Below are 24,104 nucleotides of genomic sequence, written 5' to 3' on the forward strand. Positions count from 1 at the left end.
TCTTTAATACTACTTACAGAATAAGCATGAAAGAACATTTGAAGGTATGTTGAAAGATACAGTAAAACTTACTGAAACGGTCATATATCTTGTAATCGCTCAATCAGTGTTTCAACGGCGGAAATACATAAATTAAAGTGTGACGAGCAGGGCGGGCGAGAGCCGTGAGGGAACGGCACGAGGGCGGTGACGCAAGTGATAAAGAGCATCACCTGCGAGGCGCGCCGGCCTCGAGTCTCTCATGGAGGAGCTCCGGAGGCATAAAAGGAGGAGCGACGACAGTGAAGGACAAGAGAGGACCAGGTCTTGACTTTATTTTATGTTTTATTATGTTTGTGTGGCATTACTTTCATTTTGTATTTATTTATTTTGAATTCAAGTTTTGTTGAACGTTCGCCGGTTCCCGCCTCCTTCCCATATTTACGAACTGCTTTACAGAAAGCTTGTAAACAATATGTCATGTAGCATTTACCTCAGAAAAGCCATTCAGTGTCCAAAGTTTGTTAGTTCGCTAGAGTTAGTTCGCTAACTCTTTCTCTTAATATATGCACTGTATTATCCTATATATTCATTATATTTTACTTAACCTTTTAGGGATGTGCTGATTAGGCTATTTAATGTATGTTTAAATAAATCTGTTTTGAAAATGACAGCCACTGTGTAGAAATGATTATATGTCAACAATGAATTGGAGTAAAAACATTTAGAATTTAATGCAAAAACTGCAGCTTACATGTTTGCATAGGCCTACAATTTGTTATTTGAGTGTTGATTATTTTATCTAAAAATAAAAAGCAATTGAATTTAGGCTAATAGTTTGGGCTCAGTTGTTAACCTTTAATATTATAGAAGCAAGTAAGGGCTCCCTACATAGTTTATAGCATTAGCAGAGGTAATTTTCTTTATCCTTAAGTAACATTTAGTTATAAGTTAATACAAATTTATAAATTTTATGTTTAGTTTTCTCCCCACCTGCTGTACCGAAAACCGAACCGTGACTTCAAAACCGAGGTACGTACCGAACCGTGAGTTTTGTGTACCGTTGCACCCCTAATGATCAATAATAATAGAAATTATCTTTTACTATAGAAAGAAGCGATAATGATAAAACAGCTCTGCATATATTCCTCTATTCATCAGTCAAATTCAACATACAGTATGAACATTAATTAATTAACGACAGAAACACTTTAAAGCAAATGGAGAGGTTTGGACTCACATGTGCTGTGAAGCATTAGGGAAAGCAGTGGTGTACTGTGGAGCTGCGTCCTCAGGGCCATGAGGGGCGGCGTGACTGATCACCATCATGATGGGTCTGTGTGGGTAGATCTTCTTTGACATGCGGAAGTAACTGATGCTGTCATTGGTTATGAGATCTGTCAGGTAGTCCTACAGGAGATACAGAGATCTGATCATTAATCTACTGATATTTAAAATATTTTAGTATCAGTTAATCGAAAGCTTAACATACACCCACACATATACACCACTCATAAGCAAACGTCACTGCAATGAATGGTATAAAACAACAGAAAAAAGGAGCTTAGATGAAGCAAAAGAGAGACTGATGAACCCTGAAAAAAGACTCTTTCAGGGAGAACCGGGAAAGAGTGGGAGAGACAGACAGGGAAGGGTCTGACTTTGTTATAAATCAGACTAACAAGACTATCAATCAAACTGGTCAGGAATGGATGAAGACATGGAAAGAAATTAATAAAGTAGTATTAAGAAAAGACAAGGTTCCACATCATTGAACACCTTGCACACAGACCTTTGAGTATTCAAATCCGTGTTTCTCTCGGACACCATTCCTGCACAGGGTGTAGTTGTAGAAGCGGGAATTCTTCACCATTGCGACCCACTCCCTCCAGCCCGGAGGAATGTATGTACCGTTATACTCGTTCAGATACTTCCCAAAAAACGCTGGGAAAACACAAAGAGCATAGATATCATTTCAGGACACATTTCAGTGTTTCAGATAGAACAGTAGAGTACAGTCGAAGAAAATAAAGTAGAGCAGAGCAGAAAAGAGTACAGTAGAGTAGGTTAAAGCAGAGTATAGACAAGAAACAATGAGGATAGCAGAATAGAACAGTGCTGAGTAAAGTAGAACAGAATAAAGTAAAATATTATGGCACAGTAAAACAGAAGAGTAGAAAAACATAGTACAGTTGAGTCATTTGAATAGAGAACAGTGGATCAGAAAAGAGTAAAGTAGCGATGAGTATAGTAGAACAGAAGAGTAGAATGATTCAATAGAGTATAGTAGAACAATAGAGTAGAATGATTCAATAGAGTATAGTAGAACAGAATAGAGTAGAATGATTCAATAGAGTATAGTAGAACAATAGAGTAGAATGATTCAATAGAGTATAGTAGAACAGAATAGAGTAGAATGATTCAATAGAGTATAGTAGAACAGAATAGAGTAGAATGATTCAATAGAGTATAGTAGAACAATAGAGTAGAATGATTCAATAGAGTATAGTAGAACAGAATAGAGTAAAATGATTCAATAGAGTATAGTAGAACAGAATAGAGTTAAATGATTCAACAGAGTATAATAGAACAGAATAGAGTAGAATGATTCAAAAGAGTATAGTAGAACAGAATAGAGTAGAATGATTCAATAGAGTATAGTAGAACAATAGAGTAGAATGATTCAATAGAGTATAGTAGAACAGAATAGAGTAGACTGATTCAATAGAGTATAGTAGAACAACAGAGTACAATGATTCAATAGAGTATAATAGAACAGAAAAGAGTAGAATGATTCTATAGAGAATAATAGAACAGATTAGAGTAGAATGATTCAATAGAGTATAGTAGAACAGAATAGAGTAGAATGATTCAATAGAGTATAGTAGAACAGAATAGAGTAAAATGATTCAATAGAGTATAGTAGAACAGAATAGAGTAGAATGATTCAAAAGAGTATAGTAGAACAGAATAGAGTAGAATGATTCAATAGAGTATAGTAGAACAATAGAGTAGAATGATTCAATAGAGTATAGTAGAACAGAATAGAGTAGACTGATTCAATAGAGTATAGTAGAACAGAATAGAGTAGAATGATTCAATAGAGTATAGTAGAACAGAATAGAGTAGAATTATTCAATAGAGTATAGTAGAACAATAGAGTAGAATGATTCAATGGAGTATAGTAGAACAACAGAGTACAATGATTCAATAGAGTATAATAGAACAGAAAAGAGTAGAATGATTCAATAGAGTATAATAGAACAGATTAGAGTAGAATGATTCAATAGAGTATAGTAGAACAGAATAGAGTAGAATGATTCAATAGAGTATAGTAGAACAGAATAGAGTAAAATGATTCAATAGAGTATAGTAGAACAGAATAGAGTAGAATGATTCAATAGAGTATAGTAGAACACAATAGAGTAGAATGATTCAATAGAGTATAGTAGAACAGAATAAAGTAGAATGATTCAATAGAGTATAGTACAACAGAATAGTTAAATGATTCAACAGAGTATAATAGAACAGAATAGAGTAAAATGATTCAATAGAGTATAGTAGAACAGAATAGAGTAGAATGATTCAATAGAGTATAGTAGAACAGAATAGAGTACAATGATTCAATAGAGTATAGTAGAACAATAGAGTAGAATGATTCAATAGAGTATAGTAGAACAGAATAGAGTAAAATGATTCAATAGAGTATAGTAGAACAGAATAGAGTTAAATGATTCAACAGAGTATAATAGAACAGAATAGAGTAGAATGATTCAATAGAGTATAGTAGAACAATAGTGTAGAATGATTCAATGGAGTATAGTAGAACAACAGAGTACAATGATTCAATAGAGTATAATAGAACAGAAAAGAGTAGAATGATTCAATAGAGTATAATAGAACAGATTAGAGTAGAATGATTCAATAGAGTATAGTAGAACAGAATAGAGTAGAATGATTCAATAGAGTATAGTAGAACAGAATAGAGTAAAATGATTCAATAGAGTATAGTAGAACAGAATAGAGTAGAATGATTCAATAGAGTATAGTAGAACAGAATAGAGTAGAATGATTCAATAGAGTATAGTAGAACAGAATAGAGTAGAATGATTCAATAGAGTATAGTAGAACAATAGTGTAGAATGATTCAATGGAGTATAGTAGAACAACAGAGTACAATGATTCAATAGAGTATAATAGAACAGAAAAGAGTAGAATGATTCAATAGAGTATAATAGAACAGATTAGAGTAGAATGATTCAATAGAGTATAATAGAACATAATAGAGTAGAATGATTCAATAGATTATAGTAGAACAAAATAGAGTAAAACAGAGAAGAGCAGATAATGGTAGAATAGAATAGTGTAGAACATGGCAGAGTAGAGCAAAACAAAGTTGAAAAGAGAAAAGAGTGAAATAGTATAGTAAAGAAAAACAAGTAGAAAAGTGTATAGTACAGTTGAGTAGAACAGAACAGAATAGAGCACAGTAGAGTAGAATTAAAGGATTAGTTGACTTTTAAATACACTTTGTGATAATTTACTCACCACCATGTCATCCAAGATGATCATGTCTTTCTTTCTTCAGTCGAAAAGAAATTAAGGTTTTTGATGAAAACATTCCAGGATTATTCTCCTTATAGTGGACTTCTATGGAGCCCAAACAGTTGAAGGTCAAAATTACAGATTCAGAGCAGCTTAAAAGCGTTCTACACGATCCCAGACGAGGAATAAGGGTCTTATCTAGAGAAACGATCGGTCATTTTCGAAAAAAATACAACCGCTTTTGCTTTATAAACAAAATATCACCTTGAATGTACTTTCCGTTTGCCGCATTCTTCAAAACGCTTACGCTGAATGTTCTATGCCTTCCTTATTCTACTTACGGAACGAACGGAGCACCAGTTTCGTTTTCGTTTTTCGGAAAGTACGTTCAAGGCAATTTTGTAAATATTTCAAGGCAAATATTTTGTTTATAAAGCATAAATGGTTGAATTTTTTCTCGAAAATGACCAATCGTTTCGCTAGATAAGACCCTTGTTCCTCGTCTGGGATCGTTTAAAGCCCTTTGAAGCTGCACTGAAATCTTCATTTTGACCTTCAACCTGTTGGTAGCCATTGACATCCACTATAAGGAGAATAATTCTGGAATGTTTTCATCAAAAACCTTAATTTCCTTTTGACTGACGAAAGAAAGACATGAACATCTTGGATGACATGGGGGTGAGTAAATTATCAGGAAAAATGTATTTAAAAGTGGACTAATCCTTTAAGTAGAGTTGAACAGAGTATGACAGAGTAAAGAAGAATAGAATAGAGTAAAAATAGAGTAAAAAAGCATATGGTACAGTTTAGCAGATGGTACAGTAGAATAAAGTATTGTAGAACAGGATAGAATAAAACAGAGTTGAGTAGAATATAGTAAAATATATTAAGTAGAGCAAAGCACAGTAGAGTATGGTAGAGAAGTAGTTAGAAAAGTAGAACAGAGTAGAGTACAATAGTGTTTGGTATAGTTGAGTAGAGAAGAACAGAATAGAGTAAAGTATGGCTGAGCAGAGATAGGAACAACAGAGCAGAATAGAATAGAATAAACTTTTAATACTAAAAATACATTGCACATTTAAAATACAATGAGCATGTAGACAGAATGCAGACATGTAGATAAATAGAGGACAGGGAGCTGGGTGAAGATGAATGAATATTTGTGTTGGAAATGTTACATTAGAGGGGATATTGGTCAGAGCCGGTCTCTCTCCTAGAGGAAGTGTGCTCTAATGGATCACTGTTACCACTAAAAGCCTGACTCGCTGCCAGGTGTGTGTGTGTGTGTGTGTGTGTGTGTGTGTGTGTGTGTGTGTGTGTGTGTGTGTGTGTGTGCGCAGGCATAACATTCACAGCTGGTCATGCTGTTTACATGCACATAGTAGTTGTGGATAATGTTTGTGTCGCAAACAGTTAACATCTTACACAATTAACAGTTAACACACACACAAAAAAAACATCTATTACAGCCCAAAGAATTTGTTTAAAGAAAATCATCTGTTGGAGAGTGTGTTTGACAGTGTGTGTGTGTGTGTGTGTGTGTGTGTGTGTGTGTGTGTGTGTGTGTGTGTGTGTGTGTGTGTGTGTGTTTGTGTGTGTGTGTGTCCTGGGGGCCTGTCACACTGAATCTCTGGTGAAAGTGTGTGAAAAACCTAACAGACACAGCTCTGACTTATAAAACAGCTCACTACTCAAATTTATTGTACTCTACATTATTCTATTCCTACCTGAATCTACTGTACTCTACATTATTCTATTCCTAACTGAATCTACTTGTTCAACTCTAGTCTACTCATCTCTAGGGCATTCTCCTCTAGTATACTTGACTCTACTTTATTGTACCTTTTATTTCTTTAGTTCAGTCCACTCTGCATTAGTCAACTTTTCTCAAGTCTGTTAATCTATTCTACTCTATTTTAGTTTAAACTATTCTCTAATTTATTCGTCTCTGTATTACTATACTCTACTCATGACTAGGCTATTCTTCTTCACTTTAGTCTACTCTACTCAACTCTATTCTACTTCATTCTTGCTACTGTACTTTAATCTAGTCTGCATTATTCTACTCACCTGTAGGCTATTCTCCTTTACTTTAGTCTAGTCTACCTAACTCTATTCTACTCTACTTCAGCCTATGCTACTCTACTTTAATCAAGTCTACATAATTCTACTCATCTCTAGGCCAATCTCCTCTACTTTATTTTACTCTACCTAACTCTATTCTACTTTACTTCAGTCTATGCTACTCTACTTTAATCTGGTCTACATTATTCTACTCATTTCTAGGTAATTCTTCTTTACTTTAGTCTACACTACTCAACTTTATTCAACCTCTTCTTTCAATGCTACTCTAATCAACTCTACATTCAAATACTAATCTCTAGGCTATTCTCATGTACTTTAGTCTATTTAACTCTGTTCTACTTTACTTCATTCGATGCTACTCTACTGTAATTTAGTTTGAATTATTCTACTCATCACTAGGCCAAGCTCCTCTACTTTAGTCTTCTCAACTCTATTCAACCTCTTCACTCTATGCTATTGTACTTTAATCTAGTCTGCATTATTCTACTCACCTGTAGGCTATTCTCCTTTACTTCAGTCTAGTCTACCTAACTCTATTCTCCTTTACTTTATTCTAGACTACCTAACTCTATTCTACTCTACTGCAGCCTATGCTACTCTAATTTAATCTAGTCTACAATATTCTACTCATCTCTAGGCCAATCTCCTCTACTTTATTTTACTCTACCTAACTCTATTCTACTTTACTTCAGTCGATGCTACTCTACTTTAATCTAGTCTACATTATTCTACTCATTTCTAGGTAATTCTCCTTTATTTTAGCCTACTAAACTTTATTCAACCTCTTATTTCAATGCTACTCTAATCAACTCTACATTCAAATACTAATCTCTAGGCTATTCTCATTTACTTTAGTCAAGTCTACTTAACTCTGTTCTACTTTACTTCGGCCTATGCTACTCTACTGTAATCTAGTTTGCATTATACTTATCTCTAGGCCAATCTCCTCTACTTTAGTCTACTCTTCTCAACTCTATTCAACCTTTTCATTCTATGCTATTGTACTTTAATCTAGTCTGCATTATTCTACTCACCTGTAGGCTATTCTCCTTTACTTTAGTCTAGTCTACCTAACTCTATTCTACTCTACTTTAATCAAGTCTACATTAAAATACTATTCTCTAGGCTATTCTCCTTTACTTTAATCTAGTCTACTTAACTCTGTTCTACTTTACTTTAGTCTATGTCACTCTACAGTAAGCTAGTTTGCATTATTCTACTCATCTCTAGGCCAATCTCCTCTACTTTATTTTACTCTACCTAACTCTATTCTACTTTACTTTAGTCTATGCTACTCTACTTTAATCTAGTCTACATTATTCTACTCATTACTAGGTAATTTTCCTTCACTTTAGTCTACTCTACTCACTTCTATTCAACCTCTTCATTCTATTCTACTCTAATTTAATATAGTCTACATTATTCTACTCATATCTAAGCTATACTCCTTTACTTTAGTCTAGTCTACTTAACTCTGTTCTACTTTACTTCCATCTATGTCACTATATTTTAATCTAGTCTACATTATTCTATTCATCTCTAGGCCAATTTCCTGTACTTTAGTATACTAAAAATATTTTCGACTCTACTTCAGTAAGCTACTATGCATTATTCCACTCAAGTACACTCTGTTATAGTCTACTCTGAATAGTCTATTCACCTCTATATAATTCCAGTCCACTTCATTCTACTCTGCTGTTTTAGTCTACACTACTCTATGCTATAATTTGTCATGTGAAAATAACATTTAAACACAACTCTACTGAATGCTACCTGGCTTCATGTGACAATACCTCTACATTCTTACCCTACTCTATTTGCTTTTCACTATATTACTGTATTGTATATTACTCTGCATAGCTATACTGCACTCTACACTTCTGTATTTTACTTATATCATTATATCACGTGATAATAACATGGCAATTTAACCAAGTAATTATTTTCATTGTGTGTGTTTTTGTATGGTCTCCACCTGTCCTGTAGCCAGTGTTGTTGAGGTAAACTCCAAAAGTGCGCGGCTCATGTTGGGCCTGCCAGGAGGGTGAAGAGCAGTTTTCGTTGTTGGTGTAGGTGTTGTGGTTATGGGCGTACTTCCCCGTCAACATGGAGGACCGTGACGGACAGCACATGGGTGTGGTGACAAACGCATTGGAGAAGTGCGTTCCACCTTGTTCCATGATCCGCCGGGTCTTATTCATGACCTGCATGGAGCCTGGATGAGAGAGAGAGAGTGAGAGAGGATCTATCATATATTACCAAAGGTGACATAAAGTCTGCTCTACTAACTGCCCTGCTTCAAAGAGAATAGGCTTCTTCTCTTTCTCTTCCTCTACAAAACACTAGACATCGGCAGGATAACGATATCAGTTATTTCATTAATTCTCTGTTTGTGACATTCCAGCCTTTAAGAGGAAATGTATTGATTGTTTGCAACATGGGAATTCATATGACACCAGTGGTGTGCGTGGGAATGTGTATGTTTAGAGATATATGATACAAGCTTTATATTCACAAGTCACATACTATTTATTAAAAGTTTCAATTACAGAATATACTTGTCAAAACCCCTTTGTTTTTGTTCCTTCTCAGCATTTATTTGACCTTCTCTTGTTTAAATAGATACATTTTATATTACATATTGCTGTTTTTACTGTATTTTTCATCAAATAAATTGATTAGTATAACTGGTGAGCCTTGGTGAGTATAAGACACTTCTTTCAAAAACATAAAAAAAAAAAAAAAAAAAAAAAAATGTACCAATGCCAAAGTGGTTAGGATGATTTTGTACAGTATGATGATTTTGAATATTACATTACATAAATGCACATTAATTCATTTATGAATTAGTTTTAAAAATGACAACTTTTATAAATAACGTCTGGGAACGAACTATAGCTAAGTAAACTCACACAACCTACACCCTGATTGGCTCAATTGATATAATCGGAGACAGGAAGTCTAGTTCAGTTTGGCCTTTTCAGACAGGATCTCCACACCTTTACAGATTCATGCAGAAAGGTCAGCACATAAAAACATACACGTGGCAAAAATCCTCAGTGAACTTTACATGCAAAGGTCAGTATGGACGGACAACACAAAGATTTCAGAGTTCACACAGACAAGTGTGTAGACAAGACGAGAGATGGACAGTCATCTCTCTGCCACATTCATAATTACAGATTACACAAGTGTGTGTGTGTGTGTTTTAGGTTTACCTTATATTTGATTATAAAAAGTGAACAGCATGAGTTAGATAGGATACATCATAAAATGTGCAATATATCACGTGTGTCAGACATGATTATGACCACTTCATTAAGTTTTGTTTTGTAGAAAGCCTTTCTTTAAAGTTAATTTCATTTTGTAAAAACTGTATCTTCATTTTAATCAATGTTTCATCAACCAATTGTCTGCATTTAATAAATAAGAAGCAAATATATCATACAATATAATCATGACATGGAAGCGCCGGTGCAATCACTTGCACATGAACTGAAGTACAACTTATAGGCTAAATGACCCGAAAATCAGAGCCTGTTTGCCTCACAGACATGAAAAATATATCTATAGAAAGCTTGAAATGACTACTTTGAAACAAAATAATAATTAAACTAATGAAGAAAACAGCTTACATGTCATTGTGCAATATTTTTTGAAAATGTGATGTGATGTATAGGTTTAGGGGATAGAATATACAATTTGTACAGTATAAAAATCATTGTCTATGGAAAGTCTTCATAAAACATGGATGCCCAACATGTGTGTGTGTGTGTACTTGTTTTGACTATACTTGTGAGGACCAAATGTCCTCTTATATTGTGGAATACTTTCACAACCCACTAGTGAGGACATTGACTGGTTCTCACCATTTTTAAAGGCTTGTAAATCAGCCAAAATAGTTTTTTATTTAAATTTAGTGATGTGCACATGTTTCTGTGATGGGTAGGTTTAGGAGTAGGGGCTGGGTAAGGGGATAGACAATATCAATGACCTGATATAAAATCAATGGAAGTCTATGAAATCTCCTCACTAAGATAGCAATACAAACCTGTGTGTGTGTGTGTGTGAGTGTAAATTTGATACTGTTCACTGCTGAGAGGAGTGGGGACTTTCCTTCCTAATTAAATCAGTCTTCCGCTATGACAAAGCCAAAGATGTCTCTTTTCACTGCATAGAGACAGTTGCTCATAAAATAAATACATACATAAATAAATAAATAAATAAATGAGCTCTCACATACACAAACTCATTCGACAGAACCAAATGCTCTTTCAGCATTAGTTCCATCTCATACCTGAAACCTGTTTGGACTGAGAAATCTCATTTGTACTAATTTTTTGGAGCACAATTATGTGTAACTGTGAATTTTTTTAATTTTTTTTTTTTTTTTTTACAAGCAGGTCAGGTTATGCTTGTTAAAATGCATCGAGTTAAAAATCTAAAAGAGTAGAAAGAAGAAGTCTCTTATGCTTACCAAGGCTGTATTAATTTAATTAAAAATAAAGTAAATCCAGAAATACTGTGAAATATTATTTCAATTTAAAATAACTTTTCTATTGTAATATATTTTAAAAAGCAATTTATTCCTGTGATGCAAAGCTGAATTTTCAGCATCATTACTCCAGTTAGAAATCATTCTAATATGCTGATTTGATGCTCAAGAAACATTTATAATTATGAATAATAATTTCAAAAGAACATATATTTGTAACATAACATCTTTACTGTCACTTTTGATCAATTTAATGCTTCATTGCTGAATCTTTCAAGAAAAAAAATCTTGCTGACCAAACTTTTTAACAGTAGTGTATATTTAAATTATTCTGGCTTTAGAATCTGATTGGGTGAGCTCTGTTTAAAGCCATTAAAAGTTGATGTACACACATAAACATGTCAACTGAATACCACTGTATATTAATACTTTAAGCTGCATAGCAAAGTTAAGCTGTAGCTGTATTAATTGACTGAAGAATAGTTTAATACAATTCTTATTAATTAAACTTAATCTTGAACATTGGTGTCTTTTATTGTATTGTGGTTGGCATATAAAGTGTTTAATCATGGTTTAATGGAGTTTTAGGAAGAAAAAAATGTGGAGGCTTATCATAAATGATCCTAAAGGTATCTGAATATTCTTTTTCCACTCACCCAGTTCAATGTCCTGGTCATCAGTGAGGATGAGGATGATGTTGGGGCGGATGTTGCGCCTGTCTCGCTGGAACCGAGGTTTCAGTCTCTGATTGGACAGGAAGATGGAAGCATGAGCCACCGCCAACACAGCCAGCAGCACCAAGAGCCGGGCCGCCGGCCCCTGCGTTGCCATGGCCACAAACTCTGACCCTCTCAGGGCTCCCACTCACACACTATGCTGATTTCACCTTGTGACACCTGTAGGGAAAATAAAACACAGAAATGAGGCATGAAGTTCAGTTCCAACAAATTTTATTGATTTAATTTTGTTTCACATTCTCAACCTTGTGGTTGTGACTGCATGCGGTTTCGCCGGAGAGATTGTATTTAATGACCTTGATTGATATAGCCATAAATTAGGTCTATATATAAAACATGCAGCCTCTCTTGTGCTTAAAATATTACATGAAATGTAGGCTACAACATGACCTGGACGCAAAGGTACACTCAACATAAGGAGCCAGCTAACAAAGTGGCAAAAATGGTGAATATGCAGAATATGCCACTGACGAAACCTCCCGCTACTGTTTGCTAGTACCTATTTATGCAAAGCAGAATTCAGAGCCAGACAAATTCCTGTTCCAAATTGGATATAATGATAGAAATGAGATGCAGACTTTAACTAAAATGCCACACTTTGGCAGATATGATGCAAACCCCTGGACTAATTTAATAATAACTAACAAAATAATCTGACATTAGTATTCTGCTCTAAACACTGAGTGGAAATGTTCCTCTTGGTACACACTGTAACATCCATTACACCACGTTCTTCTCTGCACTCAAGCCTACAGAGGCAAATTAAAAACGTCCACACTGTACAATAAAGAACAAAAGTTTATGTACAAGTTCATTGAATGTTATGACAAGAAAGTAACAAAGTAACTAATACTCACACCCTTTCCCCTGGTTTCACAGACAAGGCTAAAAGGGATAGTTCACTCAAAAATTAAAACTCCCCCTTAGGTTGTTCCAAACCGGTGTAAATTTGACATTTTATGTCATAATTTGACTTTTAGAAATTTCCCACCAGTCCTGTATAAACTACGGCACGCAGGGATGGACTGGGACCAAAAATCGGCCCTGACATTTTGGCCCAGACCGGCCCACCACCACATAAGATCACAAATACCACCCGTCTTCCGCTTATATATATATTATATATTTTATATATATATTATATATTTTATATATATATATATATATATATATATATATATATATATATATATATATATATATATATATAATTTCATGACTATGTAATTATATATTACTAATATATATATATATATTATATATTTTATATATATATATATATATATAATTTCATGACTATATAATTATATATTACTAATATATATATATATATATAATTTATTTTATTTTTATTGGGAAGTTGTTTACAACCAAGTCACCAAAATACGATGAATACACACTGAGCATAACCCAACACACAACAGTAAATCTATTAGCCTTATTACAGTTTACATATTCTTATCACAATGTTAATTGTTGTTGGTGTGGGTGACTTATATCCAACAAGCTATGGTAAACAAGCTAGGTAACATTATAATCGCTAAAATAGCGGACTCACGGGAAAAAATTCATCAGTTATCATCTTTTTTGTTGTTGTTATGATTAATGACTCAGCACCGTCAGCATTAAAGAGAAAATAATCACTTCATCAGATGTTTTTGAATAAAATAGCCTTGACAGCCGACTTACAACCGACAGGAACTCATCTGTCTGAAGAATTGTTCTCTCCCGCGCCGGCGCCGCCGGACTTCTACAGAATCTACACACACGCGAGTGTGACGTGGGCGGTGGACCAAACCACTGTGAGGCAAGGGAGGGGTGATTTAAAATGTTTCTAAACGTAAAACGCCCATTTGCGTTTGTATTGCTTTACTACTTACATAATTATTTTAAGTTTATATAATGTATGCACAATACTTAGTGTGGTTATTAATTATATTTTTTGGGGGGACAGCACTCAGATAGGGGGGGTCCTGTCCCCCCCCCGCGATTTACGCCCCTGCTGCTACTGCCGAAAACATTTGTGTCAATTTGACACATTTGGCAGCGTTTTTTTTTTTTTTTTTTTTCTCACACGCAGCTTCTCTGCACTTCCTTTGCGTTCCTTCTCCATGATCACACTGAACTGCGTGCAGGCAGAAATCCTATAGATGGTGCTGTTCAAAGATATGATTGGGCCAGTCTAGTGTCAATCAAGAAAACAACCAATGGGCCGCTGAGCTACATGTTTCATGAGCTGCGTCTGTCAGAAGGAAAAAAAACTAGCCTATGTGATATTTTTGACTAAAGTGTTTTGGGCCAGCAGCCCATCAATTGATAAAGCATTGGGGCCGCCGATCTAGGCCTACCACTTTCATGGGCCGAGAGAATTTTTTTTTTTTTTTTTTTTTTTTGCGGTCGGCGACCGTCGATCGGCCCCAAAAAAACACGTCGGCCCACCGGGAAAGTGTCCGCCCGTGACAGCACGCATTTATTTTTTCCTAATAGAACATTATCGTGAGAAGGCGGAGCACGAGAACAACGGAGTTATAATGAACACACATGTAATTATCTGTTTATTAGAGGTTGAATTCAAATCAAATACTGCCAAACTGACCATACTACTTCTGAATAGGGTGTCTACTTCATAAAATGTATGAAAATATGGAAATAGATGGTTCAGATTACTCAGATAAATGGAGGCACCCTTAAATGGTCAGATATGGAGCTCGGGTGTCATCTAGTGAAAAAGTTCAGTACTGCGCCCAAACTAAATCTTACTGAAAGCTCATTTTTGAAATATTTCAACCTAAAATGTGGAATGTTGACATTTTTGGCTTTTACGTTTTTGCATTTTAAGAGTAAAACATGCTTTGTAATATATTATTATAAAATATAAACAATTATATTTTTACATTTTCAAAACTTCTATACCTTTTTTTATTTTTTTTTATTTCACTTTCATAATTTATTTCACTTCTACAATAATCTGACAAGCGTCTTCCTTAAAACCAGACCAAACTTAGGTCTATATTCCAAAGCATTCTTGAATTACACCCATTAATGTTTGGAAATGTTTGGTTTGCATTTTCCTGTCTGTGTGAAAAAGAGGGTGACAGTTATCAAAATTCCTTTCCTGAGAATCAGAGCGATCAGCCGACTTCAGATAACCATAACTTTTGTTACAGACAAGCTATAAAAGTATGAAAGAAGTAAAAACAGATTTGGAAACGGCTCAAATCCAACCCAACCTGTGACAGATTTCACCATGTGATGGGTTTTCACAGATAAAATATATATATATATGTGTGTGTGTAAAGAACTTTTTCATAATCTGAAGAATCTTTTTCCACTATAAAGAACCTTTTGTGGAATGGAAATGTTCCATGGATGTTAAAAGTTCTTCATGGAACCATTGATGCCAATAAAGAACCTTTATTTTTAAGAGTGTATATGGCAGAAATGAATATATGCCCAGTTATAATGCTCTACGTTATTAATCTTTTGATGAATAACTGCTTTTATAATTAAGAGAAATTGGACACAAACATCTTTTTTTATTTTTTTCCCCCAGCTAACAGAGAATGTTCTCAGAACTTCCGTAATGTTCTGGCAATGTTCTTTAAAGTTAGTTAGTCTTTAAAAATGTTCTCAAAATGTGAGCATAAAAACAAGAAAGAAAATACATATTTTTTTTTTTTCTGAAACATTTGTTTAAACATTTTTAAATGTTACTACTTACAGAATGTCCATAGAACATTCAAAAGTAACAATCCCATAATGTTTGCAAAACAAAATGTTTCTTTAACGTATGCATAAACAAGAAAAAAAGTTTTTTTAAAAACATTGAACACTCAGAAGTAACATTTTCACGACTTTAAGACATCAATCCTATCTTTCCACCATGAGAGATGATGAACAGTATTTGGAATAAGCCGTCTCTCTCACTGAGTTCATATTATGGACGACATCTAATTCGAACCCAGTGAATTAGGAACACACACACACACAAACGCACACACCCACAGCAACAGTCTAGGGTAAGGCTTTTATTGATGCACAATGCTGTTTCATGCACTGTAATCATTTCTTGAGCATGAATAATTTAATAGGATGGAATCCCCTTCTCAGCTGCTAATCTGTGTTGGAAAATAAAACCCCACCCACTGCTACCCACCATGAGCTAAATACACACACCACGCACACAGCAGGGACTAATCTGAAGCGAGGGGGGTAAAACTGGAAAGCATAAACAAGCGGAGGAGAGCCAGAGAGCGATAACCAGAGGACTCAGAGTGAGCTGAAGAGGTGTAGTGAGAGGTGGAGAACGTGAAGATGTCACATCTCTGAGTCAAAGAACAAATCCATGCTGAGAACATCACTTTCACAGAATTATCACACACAGCGACTCTTTAATATTGTAATACTCTTCTTAGTGAAATTCAAAGCGGCTAATGTTGCTTGTTTCACAATCTGCTGCACTGTGGTTGTTGCTGTGTAGGTGAACAGAAGAGAATATTACAATATAAGGATAATATATGTCAATCCAAATCCAAAAAAAAAGGCTGGATCATTTAACTACAGAGCCCCGCACATGACATGCAAGAAAAAAAATTTAAATCGTGCGCACGATTTACTATTTCGTTCCCTCGATTTATAAATCATGTGCATTATTTATAAATCGAGGGAATGAAATGGTAAATCGCACGCACATTTTAGTAAATCGAGGGAACGAAGTAGTAAATGGTGCGCTTGATTTAGCCTACTATTTTTTTCCTGCATGTCATGTCCAGGGCTCCGTATTTAAAAGTGTGATTAAATTATTGTTTTTAATGTTTGAACAATGTAAGGCTGAACACCGTTACTGACAATCCTCGTTTTGGCTGCGTGAGATTCTCCAGCTTTGTTGTTGTTGTTGAGCTGTTAAAGCTCCGCCCTCTTCTGGAAAGGGGGCGGGGAGCAGCAGCTCATTTGCATTTAAAGGGACACACACAAAAACTGCATGTTTTTGCTCACACACAAATAGGGGCAAATTTGACAAGCTATAATAAATGATCTGTGGGGGATTTTGAGCTGAAACTTCACAGACACATTCTGGGGACACCAGAGACATATATTACATCTTGTAAAAGATGGTCCCCTTTAATGTAATGAAAAAATAATGCATTAAAAATGAATCACCAAGCAGTGCAGATAACATCTGGTTAAACTAGACTGTGGGTGGTTTGTGAACAAGACGCAGGTTTTTGCACTAAAATGCCGCATAATTAAGTGGCACGATTTTTCGCTCCAGACTGTCTGTACATGTACCAGTTCTTATCCTGAACACAACATACAGATGTCAGTCTGCACTTATTAACTGCCTAATTCATGCAACAGACTAAAATAACAGCTTTGTTGCTTTGTAACACAGATGGCAAAACTGAATTTATTCCCTTAAATACCCTTCAACACAACTTTCAAAAGTTAGTCGACTCACATTTGCACTGAATGAGAACAACAAATTATCAACTTTAATTTGATCATGCCAAAGGGTAAATAACTTATTAACCATGCACTGTACGTCAACCTGAAAAATGAACCATCAAAACACTGAGCTCCAAATATAGATTCAAAATCTAATTCAACGCTGGAAATAAAACAAAGAAACGTTATGATGTCAAATGAATAGAAATATTTAAGCTTCTTTTCCAAGGTTATTCTAATCCTATTAGTAAACTTGTGACATTAATCATGCGGTCAGATGTTTTTCCATTGAAGCAAAAGATGCTTTTGATTATCTCAAATCACTCTGGAGAACACGGTCATCAAGGTTTTGCACTTAAACTTGTGGAGTTCGTGCAAAAGGGCGTCATACTAATTATTAATATTCTGATATTCACATTATTTTACATTCAACTTTTCACTCAGATTGCCATGCTGATTTTATAATTTGTATTAAATTAGAAAACTGCAAATATATCAATCTGTACAAATTACACTTGTTTGTAATCAGTTGACTTCTTCATTTTGAGGAGTATTTTCATGCCAAAACAGTTGAGTGCCTCATGGAAAGCATTTAAAAAGAAAGAAAAAGAAGCGAGTGAAGAAAACAGACACCAGTCTCTGAAGAGACAAATCACAAACCCCTTTAACCCTCCGAGACATTAATACAGCCACACAAACACCTCCTCAATCTCTATTCAAACCCTCTGAATTCACAAGTTTGCGATTCAATACACATTTCCTGTCAAACGCAATCATGCAGAAATTAACATAAAATAATATTATTCCTCGCATAACCATCAGTGTATTGATGGAAAGAAACACTTACTCTCTGGTGCTCTGCATGCTAGCGCACCGATCGTAAAGACCCTTTAACACCGTGAGAACGTCCGACAGAGAAAGAGAGAATTGATTTCTATTACATTACTGCTATATTTATGGAAAGTCACACTGGCATTTGGCAGGTTGGACCAGGGTCCACAGAATATAATTATACGCAGGATGACAGCAAAGAATGATTTTTAAAAGATTCCGGGAAATTATAAAGCACATGATTGAGTCTAATAGGTAGCTTGCGTTTAGTCATTACGGTTTTTCTATTTTCGTTCTATGTGGTCTGTGTTTCTCTTATTTTACGGCACAGATAAAATTAGCGAGAGGAACGTCCAGCTGATATGACTGACCCTTACATGTGTATTTGGAGTCTAACATAAGATGAATCAGAGAAGATCCTCAAGAATTTAATTTGATGCTATTGCAAAACACATTTCACATTCAAACACTCTCATTCCCTTGGATATTTCTCGCTCTTCCCTTGGTTTTCATACACTGTACTGTACACTGTATCTGCATTCCTAGAGATTTCACACTACAGCTGCTTTTGTCCAAAACACAATATACGGATACCCAGCTCATAGCCACTAGAGAGAAAAAAGAATGAGACAGTCTCTTTTACTGCCAGTTCTCACTGGAACAGTAACAACAGGGGTTTCACTAAAAGATTATATACAAAAGAACAGGATATATCGAACATTGCTATTACTGCTTGAGCGGAGACTTTTGAAGCATTTACTCTGCCATTTACAAAGCTGGCGGACAATGTAAGCTATGTGAAGATTGCGTTAAAGTAAGGCATGTTCTCAGGCAACACAAAGCGGCTCTATGCTATAAACACCAATGTTCAGTCAAGAGTTAAATTTATTATTGACATAATGTGAATAATCCAAATAATATATATTGTGGTTGCCAAGCAGCATAGAAAATTGCCGCATTTATATACTATTTATAGGAGTGCTTTTATTATAGTGCTTTTACAGACACTTTGAACAGAGCTTTTCCAATCAGATTTTATTCAGTCGGAGGTATGCGTTTTTATTATCTGCTCTGAATTTGAAAATATTTGACATTATATCCTCATACAAATTCAGATTCAAATTTAATGTAGTATTGACAGATATGTTTCAAGGAATTAACAAACAAACACTGTTATATACTTGTTTTATCATATTTGGATTGGATCTGGAAATGTGAATTTGAATTTTATCTGGAATATGGATTTAAGTGTGAATTTGAATTGTATCTGGATTTAAATGTGAACTGTGAACTTGCATGTGAATTTGGATTTAAATATAATTGTAACTGGATTTAATTTAATTTAAATTTGACATCTGGATTGTAATGTGAACTGTGAACCTGTATCTGAATTTGGATTTAAATATACATCTGAATTGTAACGTTATTTAATTTAATGTAAATTTGACATCTGGATATAAATGTGAACTGTGAACTTGTATCTGAATTTGGATTTAAATATACATTTAAATTGTAATTTAATTTAACATAAATTTGACATCTGGATATAAATGTGAACTGCGCACATGTATTTGAATTTGGATTTAAATATACATTTAAACTGTGTCCTGATTTTGATTTAAATATAAATGTGAATATATATCTGGATTTGCATTTAATGTACATTTGACATCTGGATTTAAATGTGAACTGTGAACTTGTATCTGAATTTGGATTTAAATATACATTTAAACTGTGTCCTGATTTTGATTTAAATATAAATGTGAAAAGTATCTGATTTTGCATTTAATGCACATTTGAAATCTGGATTTAAATGTGAACTGTGAACTCAAATTGTATCTGAATTTAGATTTAAATATACATTTAAATTATATCCTTATTTTTATTTAAATATAATTCTGAATTGTATCTGATTTTGCATTTAATGCACATTTGAAATCTGGATTTAAATGTGAACTGAGAACTCAAATTGTATCTGAATTTGTTTTAAATTACATTTAAATATTTTCATTTAAATATAAATCAGAACTGTATTCAGAATTCGATTTAAATGTAAATCTGAACTGCATCTAGATTTCCATTTTAATACAAAACTAAATAGTATGTGAATTCAATTTAAATGTAAATTTGAAATAGTTTTGGATTTAAACAAATGTTTTATTTTTACTGCAAAATAAAATAAAAAACAAAGGAACAGAATTTAGACAACTTACTAGCCTGAAGTGAGCATAATCTGGGTTAATGTAGAGTCCGTCCCTCAACAGAGGCACAAACCCCCAACTTCACTTTTCAGGAAAACACCTCTCCTCCACTCGTCCCTCACTGCTTTCATCATTCTAAATCTCCTTTCCTCTTCTCTCACCACCTTACACAGCATCTCCCGCTTGTTATCACTGTCATCCCTCTCTCTTTCTGCTCTCAAACACCTCTCTCACGTCTCGTTCCCTCCGTTCCGTGAGTACCTCATGGTGTTGATGTCAGATGCCTCGGTCTCGCTCAGCACAGCTGCTCATCCCACATGGAAGTAGAAATATCCAGATATGGAGCGCGAGGGCTACGGGACCATCTTAATGGGATCCTCGATAACAAGATACTGTGGTAACACTCCACACACAGCACTTACTCATCTGTCTCTGTAGGTCACTGCGCTGTAGCTATATCCCTCTCTCTCTCGCTCTCTCACGGTTGGAGTCGCTCATGTGCGCTCTCTTCTCTCTGCACTTCCCTTCTCCCCCCCACCCACCCAGGCTCTCTCGTTCTAGCTTTATCGCACCCTCTTTCTCTCTCTCTCCCCTGCTATAATTCCATTCCCACTCGTCTCATCTCCACTCTCTCAGGATTGATGTGTTGTAACCTTGAGCACTGCTGCTTTAAATTTATTGTCCTTCTCACCCCTGTCCCAACTCCCATCTTCAGTAAGGGTTAACAGAGCATCGCGGCGTAACAAAACCGAGGACGAGGGTCCCATCTGCGTCCCGTTTATGCTCCGTCGACCACGCTGCTCTGCATACAAGAAGATTCATTTACATTACATTATATTAACAAGCACCTCAAACGAAAGCCCTCGCTATTTATATTTACATGAGTTCTAAATGAAAGCCCGCCACATTTAAATTTAGATGAATTACTGCAATAGCCCAGTTTCATTTGAGGAAAAACAGTGCTTATATTTACATACCAATGATTTGTGTGCACAAACTGCATGCAAATGGATGCGATTGGCGTTTAAATTCACTGTGCCAGCTGTGCTGAAAGCTGAAAATGCATTTGAAGCAAAAGTTTTATACATATATATATACATTATATATATATATATATATATATATATATATATATATATATATATATATATATATATATATATATATATATATATATATATATATATATATATATATATATTTTATTATATAAAAATTAGTATATATATAAAAAAAAAAAAAAAAAAAAAAATATATATATATATATATATATATATATATATATCTCATTGGTATGTATATATATAAATTATATTTGTTTATAATTATATTTAATATAATATTAAATTATATTTGTTTGTTTTTTTTAAAAAAGGATTTATCTCTTTAGTCCACTATATGGTCACTATTTTTTTTTTTTTTTTCACAATTTTTAAGCACTTTTTTTTCCTTTCCATAATTCATTTTAGATGGATTTGTGGTTTGAAAAAAAGAATATTTAAAGAGTACATCTATTCCATGTGTTCTCAAAATTAATATGAGCTATGAAAAGAATTAGCAAAATGTTACTTAAAATAGCTTTAAATGAAGTATACCTTGTCACATCGCAGGACATGTTAAAATCCCAAAAGCATTTCATGTCTTCTCACTACCCATTTACTACTAGCTAAATACTGCCTTTCTTGAACAGGAGATTAATGTGTGTTGTAAAGTGGTCTGAGTAAAAGACAACCACACAAGATAAAGCCCCGATAACAGAAGAGGGTTTGTGTGTAAAGACCCTGATGGACTACGGCCGTCTGGGGCAGAGAGGTATTGATTCAACAAGCGAACTTGAACACACACACACACATAGACACACACACAAATGACGACAGGCCAGACACACTTCAGACATCTGTCTATGACCGCAAAGCCAACAGGAATTTTGCTATTCACAGCTAATTCCACAACTATTCTGCTATGAATTTTCAGAAAAATTGCTACAGTTCCCAACTTCCCACTGTGAGGAGCTCAACAGACCGTGTCTTTGTTATTGTCAGAGAGACAGAAAGAGAGAAAGAAAAAAAGAACTGTCAAATAGTCTGGCCTTTCTTTTTAATTAAATCTATCCATTTGCTCCTCTTATCATGCTACATAAAAAAATAAAAAGAGCTAACCAGAGTGACTGTGTGTGTGTGTGTGTGTGTGCGTGACTGTGTGTGTGTGCAGTCAAACACAAAAGGTTCTTATGAATAATATGCGCTTAATAAAACAAGAAGATACAATGAATCCATTCACTCACTGTGGCAGATGCACAAATAGCAACTAGTAAACTCAAACTAGTCAACAAGGCAAATCCAAAAACACTGGATAAGATATTTTGAATGTAGCAAAACAAACATTTCAGCACACAGGGCAAAAGAAAACTATAAGTATGCTATATCGGTACAATATTGATTATTAGCCCATATTAGAGATTTAATTAATTAATTAATTTTATATATATATATATTTTTTTTAATTAGTATTTAATTTTGCAGCTCATTCCCTATTTTTACATTTAGGTAACCTTTGCTGTAATTTTATATGCACTTAAATTTGATCTTTAATTAATATCAATTTAGTAACTGTTACACATTTTTAGTAAAAGTGTATATTCACTTTTTCATACTTTTCATCACTTTTCATAGATAACAATGTTGTGATGCCTACATTCACATGACTTTAGTTTTAAATGTTTTACTTTTGTATTTATTTAGACCAAATAGTATAGAATACTAATATATAGAAAATATATAGAAAGTAGTGCAGTTGATGAAGGAACGACAAGGAAGCACAAACGATGTACATACAGTACACAAGAGTAAATACAAACAAGAGTTTCTTGTTAATCGGAAACAATTTCGCTTAAACCATCAAAATATGAGAACAAATATTTTTATTTTTATATTATTTAAATGTTTTAAAATATGACATTAAATACAACAAAATTTGTTTTTCATATTTAATTGGTTCTCTCTTGTTTTTGCATGTGTTCATAATTTCTTTGTATGACAGACTGGCCAAACATAATTTGAAATTTCATTTCATTATCACACATGAAACAATTGACTCCAGCTAGTCGATGTGCTTACATCTTTTAAAAGTTTAATTAAGTTGAATTAAGGTTGAAGATGTCAGTTTTCACATCACATTTGGCCTCTACTCTATGGCAGTTCATTGACTTTCAAACTGACCATCAAACCACATGGCAAAAGAAAGCCACTTTTATGTTGACTGTGGGCTTCCCTGCAGTTGTTGGAGCCATTGATGAACTCATGACACATCATTGCTCTAACTGTAAATGAGGAGACATATATCAATAGAAAATATTCCACACCATCAATACTAATTTGTGATCATTTTGCACAATGCAAAGCTATTGCTTTTAAATCAATTTAAATATTAAAATGTTTGTGTTTTTTTTTTTATATACTGTATATATTATTGTTATTATTGTTTTTTTTATAATAACATTAAGTGACTGGTATTGTGCTGCTGTGACTTCACCCTTCCAGGCTCGCTATTGGCTGATTCAGAGGTTAAGGGCGGCCATTTTGAGTTGACATCATTGTAGTCCTTAGTTCACAACACTTAAGTCAGCACTTAAGAATCCATCTTACACTTTACTAAAAGTTGCTTTTAGCCTCTTTATAAAAGTTTCCTACTCTTAGAAAACTCCTACTCTTTACTAAGAACTTTTTGGCACTTAATCCAAAACTTAAGACTGTTCTTAAGAGCATTTCTGAGAAGCATTTCTTTCAC

At 34.3% G+C, this 24,104-nt stretch overlaps 1 protein-coding gene across 10 annotated transcripts in view; it reads right to left on the bottom strand.

Annotated features, from left to right (window-relative positions):
• The window catches only part of sulf2b (sulfatase 2b), a 245,852-nt gene that overhangs the window by 42,403 nt on the left and 179,345 nt on the right, over window positions 1–24,104 (bottom strand). For 7 of the 10 annotated variants that reach the window (XM_067371773.1, XM_067371772.1, XM_067371776.1 and 4 more), the window contains 4 exons: window positions 11,761–12,000; window positions 8,585–8,824; window positions 1,772–1,923; window positions 1,220–1,389 (listed from right to left, as the gene is read on the bottom strand). In XM_067371773.1, the coding sequence (XP_067227874.1) occupies window positions 1,220–1,389; window positions 1,772–1,923; window positions 8,585–8,824; window positions 11,761–11,935 (737 nt within the window). In that variant the 5' untranslated portion in view covers window positions 11,936–12,000. Of the gene's footprint in view, window positions 1–1,219; window positions 1,390–1,771; window positions 1,924–8,584; window positions 8,825–11,760; window positions 12,001–20,330; window positions 20,427–20,579; window positions 20,781–21,009; window positions 21,122–24,104 lie in introns of those variants that run through there. The other 3 variants (XM_067371779.1, XM_067371777.1, XM_067371778.1) reach the window with 3 other exon arrangements.

Source organism: Chanodichthys erythropterus, chromosome 20 (genome assembly GCF_024489055.1).
Source record: "Chanodichthys erythropterus isolate Z2021 chromosome 20, ASM2448905v1, whole genome shotgun sequence".
Lineage (NCBI taxonomy): Eukaryota > Metazoa > Chordata > Actinopteri > Cypriniformes > Xenocyprididae > Chanodichthys > Chanodichthys erythropterus.